Source organism: Bos javanicus, chromosome 23 (genome assembly GCF_032452875.1).
Source record: "Bos javanicus breed banteng chromosome 23, ARS-OSU_banteng_1.0, whole genome shotgun sequence".
Taxonomy (NCBI): domain Eukaryota; kingdom Metazoa; phylum Chordata; class Mammalia; order Artiodactyla; family Bovidae; genus Bos; species Bos javanicus.
The window spans coordinates 11,167,925-11,180,246 of record NC_083890.1 but is presented as its reverse complement, the minus strand read 5'-3'; the positions used below and the strand labels follow the sequence as shown (position 1 = coordinate 11,180,246).

Below are 12,322 nucleotides of genomic sequence, written 5' to 3'. Positions count from 1 at the left end.
CAGAGATCATATTGCCAACATCTGCTGGATCATGGAAAAAGCAAGAGAGTTCCAGAAAAACATCTATTTCTGCTTTATTGACTATGCCAAAGCCTTTGACTGTGTGGATCACAACTTTGACTGTGGAAAATTCTGAAAAAGATGGGAATATCAGACTACCTGGCCTGCCTCCTGAGAAATCTATGCAGGTCAAGAAGCAACAGTTAGAACTAGACATAGAACAACAGACTGGTTCCAAATCATGAAAGGAGTACATCAAGGCTGTATACTGTCACCCTGCTTATTTAACTTATATGCAGAGTACATCATGAGAAACGCTGGGCTGGAAGAAGCACAAGCTGAAATCAAGATTGCCAGGAGAAATATCAATAACCTCAGATATGCAGATGACACCACCCTTATGGCAGAAAGTGAAGAACTAAAGAGCCTCTTGATGAAAGTGAAAGTGGAGAGTGAAAAATTGACTTAAAGCTCAACATTCAGAAAACAAAGATCATGGCATCTGGTCCCATCACTTCATGGGAAATAGATGAGGAAACAATGGAAACAGTGTCAGACTTTATTTTGGGGGGCTCCAAAATCACTGCAGATGGTGACTGCAGCCATGAAATTAAAAGATGCTTACTCCTTGGAAGGAAAGTTATGACCAACCTAGATAGCATATTAAAAAGCAGAGACATTACTTTGCCAACAAAGGTCCATCTAGTCAAGGCTATGGTTTTTCCTGTGGTCATGTATGGATGTGAGAGTTGGACTGTGAAGAAAGCTGAGCGCTGAAGAATTGATGCTTTTGAACTGTGGTGATGGAGAAGACTCTTGAGAGTCCCTTGGACTGCAAGGAGATCCAACCAGTCCATTCTGAAGGAGATCAGCCCTGGAATTTCTTTGGAAGGAGTGATGCTGAAGCTGAAACTCCAGTACTTTGGCCACCTCATGTGAAGAGTTGACTCCTTGGAAGAGACTCTGATGCTGGGAGGGATTGGGAGCAGGAGGAGAAGGGGACGACAGAGGATGAGATGGCTGGATGGCATCACTGACTAGATGGACATGAGTCTGAGTGAACTCCAGGAGTTGGTGATGGACAGGGAGGCCTGGTGTGCTGCAATTCATGGGGTCGCAAAGAGTTGGACACAACTGAGCAACTGAACTGAACCGAATATTCCACTGGGCTTCCCTGGTGGCTCAGCAGTAAAGATTCTGCTTGTCAATGCAGAAGATGCAAGTTTGATCCCCGGGTTGGGAAGATACTCTGGAGAAGGAAATGGAAACCCTCTCTAGTATTCTTGCCTGGGAAATCCCATGGACAGAGGAGCCTGGCTGACTATAGTTTATGGGATTGCAAAGAGTTAGACGTGACTTAGCAACTAAACCGGAGAAGGCAATGGCACCCCATTCCAGTACTCTTGCCTGGAGAATCCTAGGGACGAGGGAGCCTGGTGGGCTGCCATCTATGGGGTCGCACAGAGTCGGACACGACTGAAGCGACTTAGCAGCAGCAGCAGCAGCAACTAAACAACAATATTATTATATGTTTACACCACATTTTATTTATCCATTCATTCATTGATGGGTATTGGGGTTGTTTCCACCTTTTGGCTATTGTGACTAGTGCTTCTATGAATGTTGGTGTACAAATATCTGTTAGAATCTCTGCTTTTGGTGGGAATAGCCTCAGAAGTGCATATGATAATTCTATGTTTCATTTTTAGAGGAACCACCATCCTGTTTTCCACCACAGTGGTGCATCCCCCCGCCAATAGTGCACAAAGGTTCTAATTTCTCCTAATCTTCCCCAGCACTTATTATTTTGAGTTTTTGATAGTAACTACTCTAATGGGTATGAGGTGGTATCTCATTGTATTTTTTAATTTGCATTTCCCTAATGTTTAGGGATGTTGAGCATTTTTTCATGTGTTTATTAGTCCTTGTATATCTTTGTAGAAATGTCTATTCAAGTCCTTTGCCTATTTTTGGTCATTATTTACATCATTGTTGGCTTATAGAAGTTCTTTATATATTCTTATTTATCATATATTTGATTTGCAAATATTTTCTCCTGTTCTTTGGGTTGCCTTTTCACTCTCTTGATGTGTTCTTTCATGCATAGAAGTTTTTCATTTTGGTGTGGTCCCATTAATATATATACATATTTTTTTTCCTTTTTTTCCCTATACTTTTGGCATTATATTCAAGAAATTATTGCCAAACCCAATGTTATGAAGCTTCCCTTAATGCTTTTCTTTTTAAGTTTCATAGTTTTAACTCTTACATTTAAGCCTTTGACTGATTTTGAGTTAATTTTTATGTATGGAGTAAAGGCAGGGGTCTATTTCCTTCTTTTTTGTGTGGATATCTGATTTTTTCCAATACCATTTGTGGAAAGGACTGTCCTTTCCCCCGTTGAATAGTCCTGCAACGCTGTTGAAAATCCTTTGACCATATGTATTAGTCTGCTCAAGCTGCCATAACAGAATACTACAGACTGCACAGGTTAAACAACAGACATTTACTTTTACTCTCACAATTTACTGAGCTTTACTCTCACAATTCTGGAGGCTATAAATTCGTGATCAAGATGCCAGCAAATTCAGTTTCTGGTGTGAGTTCTCTTCCCAGCTTGAAGACAGCCTCCTGCTCTCTGTCATCATACGGTTTTCCTTCTGCACACTGGCTGGTGTCTCTCCCTCTTTTCATAAGGACACCAATCCTACTGGGTTAGAACCCTACTCTCATGACGACATTTAAGTTTTACAGCCTCCCTGAAGGCCCTGTCTTCAAATATAATCACACTGGGGGTCAGGGCTTAAACACGTGAATTTAGGGGAGGAGACACAATTTTGTCCATAGCACCATATACACAATAATTTATTTCTGGGCTCTCTATTCTGTCATATTGGTATATATGTCTGCCTTTATGCCAGAAATTCACACTATTTGATTAGTGTATTTAGCTTTGTAATATACTTTGAAAGCAGGAAGTGTGGCACCCTCAACTTTGTTCATCTTTTTTGAGATGTTTTGGTTATTTGGAGTCCCTTGAGATTGTATATGAATTTTAGAAAGGATTTTTCTATTTCCTAAAAGAAGTGCTGTTGGGACTTTAATAGGAATTACATTGAATCTGTAAATATCTTTAGGTAGTATTGTCATCTTAACAGTATTAAGGAGTATGTTTTTCCATTTACTTTTGTATTTTCTTTAATAACTACTAGCAATGTTCTCTAGTTTTCAGTGTAGTCTTTCACGTCCTTGGTTAAATTTATCCCTAAGTGTTTTATTCTTTTTGATGCTATTGTATAGACCTGTCTAGGTCAAGAAGCAACAGTTAGAACTGGATACGGAACAACAGACTGGTTCAAAATTTGGAAAGAAGTATGTCAAGGCTATATATTATCACCCGGCTTATTTAACTTCTATGCAGAGTACATCATATGAAATGCTGGGTTGGATGAAGCACAAGCTGGAATCAAGATTAATGGGAGAAATATCAACAACCTCAGATATGCAGATGATACCACTCTTAATGGCAGAAAACGAAGAGAAACTAAAGAACCTTTTGATAATGGTGAAAGAGGAGAGTGAAAAAGCTGGCTTAAAACTCAACATTCAAAAAAACTAAGATCATGGCATCCAATCCTACCACCTCATGGCAAAGAGCTGGAGGAAAAAATGGAAACAGTGGTAGATTTTATTTTGGGGGGCTCCAAAATCACTGCAGACAGTGACTGCAGCCATGAAATTAAAAGGCACTTGCTTCTTGGAAGAAAAGCTATGATAAATCTAGACAGCATATTCAAAAGCAGAGATATCACTTTGTTGACAAAAGTCCCTGGAGTCAAAGCTATGGTTTTTCCAGTAGTCATGTATGGATGTGAGAGCTGGACCATAAAAAAGGCTGAGCACTGAAGAATTGATGGTTTTGAACTGTGGTGTTGGAGAAGACTCTTGAGAGTCCCTTGGACAGCAAGGAGATCAAACCAGTCAATCCTAAAGAAAATCAACCCTGTATATTTATTGGAAGGACTGATGCTGAAGCTGAAACTCCAATACTTTGGCCACCTGATGCAAAGAGGCAACTCACTGGAAAAAGACCCTGATGCTGGGAAAGATTGTAGGCAGGAGGAGAAGGGGCAACAGAGGATGAGATGGTTGGATGTATCACCGACTCAATGGACATGAGTTTGAGCAAACTTTGGGAGATGGTGAAGGACAGGGAAGCCTGGAGTGCTGTAGTGGATGGGATGGCAGAGAGTCAGACACGACTTAGTGATTAAGCAAGGGGATTGAAACCCACCATTTTCCAAGCTGTTCTCCTCCTCATCTTCTCCACCCCCTCGCTCAGCGTGCCTCGCCTCCACCTCGGCACTCTCCACCTTAGTGCAGGGGCCACCCTCCAGCTGGTGCTCATTCCAGACTCCTCCCACAGCCCTAGGTCCCAAACACACAGCCCCACACCCCTCTGTTGCCTTGCTTCACCCCATTTCTTTCAACAGCCTCTCAACTGCTCTGCTTCCATCCACTCTTGCCCCCTTTCTGATTCATGGTCCCCGTAGTAGCAAGAAAGATTTGTCTTAAATGCTCTGGAAGGTGCTCTGTAGTAGGGACGAGGTGAGGCTTGGTTGATGGGGATAGGGAAGTATCCGAGCATCTATCCACCGCCCAGCATACTGCCTCCCCCGCCCTACCTGAAGCCCTTCAGGGCCTGGGGTACAGTGAGAAGTTTGTGTTTCAAGACCTAAACTATGGAGTCACAAGCAGTTGGGAGGTTAAGGGGGAATAAGGTGTAAAAATATTTGGACTAAACCTTGAAAATACTATGCTGGGTCAGGGAAGGGATAAATTGAGAAGTTAGGATTGACTTATATAGACTACTATATATAAAATAAATAACTAATAAGAATCTACTGTATAGCACAGGGAACTCTACTCAATACCCGAAATGACCTATATGGAAAAGAAGTTAAAAAGCAGTGGATGTATGTATATATATATATATATATATATATATACTGATTCGCTTTGCTGTATAGCAGAAACTAGCACAACATCGTAAATCAACTATGTGCTAAGTTGCTTCACTCGTGTCCGACTCTTTGTGACCCTATGAACCATAGCCCGCCAGGCTCCTCTGTCCATGGGATTCTTCAGGCAGGAATACTGGAGTAGGTTGCCATGCCCTCCTCCAGGGGATCTTTCCAACCCAGGGATCAAACCTGCATCTCTTATTAAGTCTCCTGCATTGGAAGGTAGGTTCTTATCCACTATACTCCAATAAATTAAAAAGATAATAATAAAGAAGAAAATACTATGCTGTGAAGTAAGCCAGACCCCAAAGGACAAATACTGTATGATTCCATTTATACAGGGACCTTGGAGGTAGTCAAATTTATAGAGACAGAAAGTAGAATTAACGGGCTGGGGAGCGAGGAGGGAGGAAAAACTAGTGTTCGATGAGTACAGGGTTTTTTCTTGGAGAATATGAAAAGGTCGAGGTGGGTGGTGATGACTGCTGCCTAGCGGTGTGAATGTGCTTAATGCCATTGGGTTTATGTTATGTATATTTTGGTGTTGTTGATTAGCAGCTAAGTCAGGCCTAACTCTTCTGCGACCCCATGGACTGTAGCCCACTAGGCTGTTCTGTCCATGGGATTCTCCAGGCAAGAATCCTGGAGTGGGTTGCCATTTCCTTCTCCAGGGGATCTTCCTGACCCAGGGATCAAACCCACATCTCCTGCTCGGCAGGTGAAGTCTTTACCACTGCACCGCCTGGGAAGCCCTATGTATATTTTACCATAGCAATAAAGCAATTGCACTGACCCAAAAAAAGAATATTTGGGATTGATGGGGTGAGTGAGGAGCAGATGGCTGGAGGAGCACATCTCTGCTCTGACAGGACTGAGGAGGAGCCCTGTCCAATCATCTTATAAAGAAGCCCTGCCGCCTTCCACCTGGCTGTCCCTCACTGGCAACACACCAGTCAGAGGCCTGCCCACGTTCCCCTTGCGTGTGACTCGTCCCCGTGACTTCTACCCTCACAGTGGTAGCTGGCCAGTGTGGTGAGTGAGGAGAGGCAACTTTGCTCTCGAGTTCTCCAAACTGGAAGCTGCTAAGAAGGCAATTCCAGCAGGGAGGGGTGTTTGCTCCAGGGTCCTCTGCCATAAACACCCTCAGCAGGTCTGTGTGGGTGCTGGTCACCTCCACCCTGGCTGGGGGCAGCCCCTAGAGTTCAGGTCTAACAGGCAGGGGGGTCTGCCTGCTTACATTGCCTGGCTTACTGCTGTGGCACCTTCCACCCGGGCAGACAAGATAGTCAGCCTTGCATCCGTCAACCATCTCCCCATTCTACTCACTGCTAGAGGAATCCTGTGACTTGGGATGATTCTGGGTCAGACCCAAGGAGTAAAGCTGGGAAATGCCATTTCTAAGGGCTTGGACAAAAAGAAATGGACAGCCAGGGGAAGGTCAGGGGGTGATTCCAGGCTCTTGAAGAGCCAGGCTGGTTTCCTGAGAAAAAAATGTTTTTAATCTATTTATTTTTGGCTGTGGTGGGTCTTCATTAACTCCACGTGGGCTTTTCTCTAGCTGCGGTGAGCAGAGGCTCCTCTTCTCTGTGCTGCCCGTGGCTTCTCCTGTGGCAGAGGGCGGGGCTCTGGATGCACGGGTTTAGTTACCCTGCACCATGTGGAATCCTCCTGGACCAAGGATCGAACCTGTATCCGCTGCATTGGCAGGCAGATTCTTAACCACTGGACCACCAGGGAAGTTCCATCCTGAGAAAAGTTTATTTATTTTCAGAGAAACAAATATCCCAGAGAGAAGCCCAGAACTGACTCTTCCAATATTCCATTTAAAAAATTTATGTATTTATTTACTTTTGACTGCCCTCGTCTTTGCTGCTGCACACAGGTTTTCTCTAGCTGTGCAACCAGGGGCTACCCTGTAGGTGCGATATACAGGCTTCTCATTGCAGGGGCTTCTCTTGTTGGGGAGCATGGGCTGTAGAGTGCATGGGCTTCAATAGTTGCTGCATGTGGGCTCAGTAGTTGTGGCTCGAGGACTTAGTGGCCCTGCAGCATGTAGAACCTTCCTGGACCAGGGATCGAACCTGTGTCCCCTGCACTGGCAGGCAGATTCTTAACCATTGTACCAGCAGGGAAATCCGTCTATCTTTATTCTAGATACTCCAGTTCAGTCTCTCAGTCGTGTCCAACTCTTTGCAACCCCATGGACTGCAGCATGGCAGGCCTCCCTCTCCATCACCAACACCTGGAGTTTACTCAAACTCATGTCCATCGAGTGGGTGATGCCATCCAGCCATCTCATCCTCTGTCGTCCCATTCTGCTCCTGCCTTCAATCTTTCCCAGCATCAGGGTCTTTTCAAATGAGTCAGTTCTTCACATCAGGTGGCCAAAGTATTGGAGTTTCAGCTTCAGCATCACTCCTTCCAATGAATATTCAGGACTGATTTCCTTTAGGATGGACTGGTTGGATCTCCTTGCAGTCCAAGGGACTCTCAAGAGTCTTCTCCAACACCACAGTTCAAAAGCATCAATCCTTCGGTGCTCAGCTCTTTTTACAGTCCAACTCTCACATCCATACATGACCACTGGAAAAACCATAGCCTTGACTAGACGGACTTTTGTTGGCAAAGTAATGTCTCTGCTTTTTAATATGCTGTCTAGGTTGGTCATAACTTTTCTTCCAAAGAGTAAGCGTCTTTTAATTTCATGGCTGCAGTCACCATCTGCAGTGATTTTGGAGCTCATAAAAATAAAGTCTGTCACTGTTTCCACTGTTTCCCAATTTATTTGTCATGAAGTGATGGGACCAGCTGCTATGATCATAGTGTTCTGAATGTTGAGTTTTAAGCCAACTTTTCCACTCTCACTTTCATCAAGAGACTCTTTAGTTCTTCTTCACTTTCTGCCATAAGGGTGGTGTTATCTGCATATCTGAGGTTATTGATACTTCTCCCGGCAATCTTGATTCCAGCTTGTGCTTCATCCAGTCCAGCATTTCTCATGATGTACTCTGCATATAAGTTAAATAAGCAGGGTGACAGTATATAGCCTTGACATACTCCTTTCCCGATTTGGAACCAGTCTGTTGTTCCATGTCCAGTTCTAACTGTTGCTTCTTGACTTGCATACAGATTTCTCAGGAGGCAGGTCAGATGGTCTGATATTCCCATCTCTTTCAGAATTTTCCACAGTTCAAGTTGTGATCCACACAGTCAAAGGCTTTGGCATAGTCAATAAAGCAGAAGTAGATGTTTTTCTCAGAGAAGGCAATGGCAACCCACTCCAGTGCTCTTGCCTGGAAAATCCCATGGACGGAGGGGCCTGGTAGGCTGCAGTCCATGGGGTCGCTAGGAGTCGGACACAACTGAGCGACTTAACTTTCACTTTTCACTTTCATGCACTGGAGAAGGAAATGGCAACCCACTCCAGTGTTCTTGCCTGGAGAATCCCAGGGATGGGGGAGCCTGGTGGGCTGCCGTCTATGGGGTCGCACAGAGTTGGACACAACTGAAGTGACTTAGCAGCAGCAGCAGCAGATGTTTTTCTGGAACTCTCTTGCTTTTTCCATGATCCAGCGGATGTTGGCAATTTGATCTCTGGTTCCTCTGCCTTTTCTAAAACTAGCTTGAACATCTGGAAGTTCACGGTTCACGTATTGCTGAAGCCTGGCTTGGAGAATTTTGAGCCTTACTTTGCTAGCATGTGAGATGAGTGCAATTGTGCGGTAGTTTGAGCATTCTTTGGCATTGCCTTTCTTTGGGATTGGGATGAAAACTGACCTTTTCCAGTCCTGTGGCCACTGCTGAATTTTCCAAATTTGCTGGCATATTGAGTGCAGCACTTTCACAGTATCTTCTTTTAGGATATGAAATAGCTCAACTGGAATTCCATCACCTTCACTAGCTTTGTTCATAGTGATGCTTCCTAAGGCCCACTTGACTTTGCATTCCAGAATGTCTGGCTCTAGGTGAGTGATCACACCATCATGATAATCTGGGTCGTGAAGCTCTTTTTTGTACAGTTCTGTGTATTCTTGCCACCTCTTCTTAATAGCTTCTGCTTCTGTTAGGTCCATACCATTTCTGTCCTTTATCAAGCCCATCTTTGCATGAAAAGTTTCCTTGGTATTTCTAATTTTCTTGATGAGATCTCTAGTCTTTCCCATTCTATTGTTTTCCTCTATTTCTTTGCATTAATCACTGAGGAAGGCTTTCTTATCTCTCTTTGCTATTCTTTGGAACTCTGCATTCAAATGGGTATTTCTTTCCTTTTCTCCTTTGCCTTTCACTTCTCTTCTTTTCATAGCTATTTGTAAGGCCTCCTCAGATAACCATTTTGCCTCTTTGCATTTCTTTTTCTTGGGGATGGTCTTGATCATTGCCTCCTGTACAATGTCATGAACCTCCAGCCATAGTTCTTCAGGCACTCTATCAGATCTAATCCCTTGAATCTATTTTTCACTTCCACTGTATAATCATAAGGAATTTGATTTAGGTCATACCTGAATGGTCTAGTGGTTTTCCCTACTTCCCTACTTAATTTAAGTCTGGATTTGGCCATAAGGAGTTCACGATCTGAGCCACAGAGGAGCTTCCTAATTCCCACAAGCCTGACACCAAAAGGAGTACCCTTTATGCCACCTTAAAGCACAACTGCCACTGGAACAGCAGAGCTTCCCAAGAAGTATCCCAGGTCAAAGACGCCCCCACTTCCCAAGGATGTGCTCCCCTTTAGCTAACGAGGCCAGAGCCCATGTGCCTCGACTTCCAGCCTGTTGCTTGTTCATCCATCACTATTGCTGTTAGCTCTTCCATTTACATCTAGTGGCTTGAGGCTTTGCCCCAGGCCAGCTCTGCCTTCTCATCGGGTATCTTCACATTTTTTTTTTCCCTGCAGCCAATGTCTCTGGTAAAACGAGTATAAAATGAATGACAGGAAGTACTCCATTGTGATAGGCACCTTCTGTTTCCTCAACACCATCCAGTTCCTCATCTTTGAAATGAATGAGTTTGCCTTCTTTGGCTATGAAGAGAGGTTCAGCGTCTACCAGAAGACCAAGTCTGAGCTGGTCTCTTGGGTTGTGACCTACAAGAAGAACATCGGCATTAGCCTGTCCACCGTCACCCTTCTGGTCTGCTCCTTGTTCCTCTACTGCATCCACACCAGCAACTACATGGGCATGCTCTGCTACAGCGTGTGGATTATCATCTATGAGCTGCTCAGCCTCTCCATCATCCTGCTCACCAACATGGCCATCAAAGAGCAGTTCAAGGAGCTGGGGTACCTGCACTTGATCTTCCAGATCTCGCGGATGCTCCTGTACTTGTTCTGCCTGCCCTTCGTCACCAAGTACGGATACTCCGTCTTCAAGGACCCCAGGGCTGTAAGCAAGATTGGCCAACGCAGACGTTCTAGCATCAGCACAGTCGAGTCGTGGCCACCCGTCGGGATGGGAAGCTTGTACTGCAAGCTGAACTGAACCGTGCCAGGAAGAAGGAAGAGAGGGCAACAGCACTCCCCAGCGATGGCTCCCACTTCCCTGCCTGCCTGGGGTTGATTCTGCTTGCCTTTTCAGAGTTCTTGAGTTTTAAGTGCTTAAGAATGGCTCTTGGGGGGCCGGGTGGAGGAAGGGAGGATTGCGTGGATCAATTACTGTACATGTGTGTGTTTGTGACTTGTTTTGGCCTTTAACTGAAGACCGCCTCTGTGCTTGTTTAATCATCTCTTTGGTGTATGCTGTGGTCTCTCTTGGTACCCTGCTCTCTGCATAGACTTAGTTTCTAACTTTTCTCTTATGGATTGCCCCACCGATGCCTAGTTCTGCTGAGTCCTCTATGAGCAGTGCTGCTCAATAGAAAAATCTGTGCTGATGTGACTGTTGGATGTCAGTGCTGTCCACTGGTCACATGTGGCTGTTGAGCAGTTGGGATGTGGCTATTAAGATCCAGGAATCAAATTTAAAATTTTATTCCACTTCAGTTAGGTTCCATTGCAAGAGCCATAGGTGGCAGGCTTGTGGCCACCATATCAAAGATTTGCAGTAATCTGCAGCCTCATTTTACTCCTGAGTATAACTGTAAACCCCTTTCCAGCTTCATGCATCACTCTGCTTTCCTCATGGTGTTCAAAAAGCAGTTCCTCATGTTGGTTCGTAACATGGCAAGAAGAATCCCCATTTAAGAAAGTTCCATGATTTCTCAAATTAAGCACTATTGACATCTTGGACTGGATAATTCTGTCTCATAGAGGGCTGTCCTGTGCATCGTAGGATGTCTAGCAGCCTCCCTAGCCTCCATCTACTAGATGCCAGAAGCATCCCCCAGCCTTGTGACAAACAGAAATATCACCAGGCAATCCCAAACATTCTCTGGTGGGGGGCAAAACTGCCCCCAGTTGACAACAACTGTTTTCAAAAAATGTACCCCAAGCCTACTGAGAGCTTATGCCACTACTCTAATGGAGAGCATCTTTTACTGAGAGCTCTTTACGTTCACCACTGTATATAATTTTAACCCTAATGTTCCCATTTTATGACTTGATGAGATTTGAGACTCAGCACTTAACTGATATGATCAAGATCATACAGTATCAAAAATCAACATTTGAATCTAGATCTTGTAACTTCTCACGTGAATGTCCTACTTGGTTCCCTGAAGTACTCTTCAGTTTCAGTTCAGTCGCTCAGTCATGTCTGACTCTTTGTGACCCCATGGACTGCAGCACGCCAGGCCTCCCTGTCCATCACCAACACCTGGAGTTTACTAAAACTCATGTCCATTCAGTTGGTGATGCCATTCAACCATCTCATCCTCTGTCATCCTCTTCTCCTCCTGCCTTCAATCTTTCCCAGCATCAGGGTCTTTTCAAATGAGTCAGTTCTTCACATCAGGTGGCCAAAGTATTGGAGTTTCAGCTTCAGCATCACTCCTTCCAATGAATATTCAGGACTGATTTCCTTTAGGATGGACTGGTTGGATCTCCTTGCAGTCCAAGGGACTCTCAAGAGTCTTCTCCAGCACCACAGTTCAAAAGCATCAATTCTTCGGTGCTCAGCTTTTTTTACAGTCCAACTCTCACATCCATACATGACCACTGGAAAAACCATAGCCTTGACTAGATGGACCTTTGTTGGCAAAGTAATGTCTCTGCTTTTGAATATGCTATCTAGGTTGGTCATAACTTTTCTTCCAAGGAGCAAGTGTCTTTTAATTTCATGGCTGCAGTCACCATCTGCAGTGATTTTGGAGCCCAGAAAAATAAAGTCTGTCACTGTTTCCACTGTTTCCCCATCTATTTCCCA

At 44.4% G+C, this 12,322-nt stretch overlaps 1 protein-coding gene across 1 annotated transcript; it reads left to right on the top strand.

Annotated features, from left to right (window-relative positions):
- The first annotated feature begins 9,946 nt into the window (after positions 1–9,946).
- Positions 9,947–10,745, top strand: TMEM217B (transmembrane protein 217B). The gene has a single exon (XM_061398058.1). It carries the CDS (start codon positions 9,947–9,949, stop codon positions 10,499–10,501), a length of 555 nt encoding a protein of 184 aa, XP_061254042.1. The 3' UTR covers positions 10,502–10,745.
- The last annotated feature ends 1,577 nt before the right edge of the window (positions 10,746–12,322 follow it).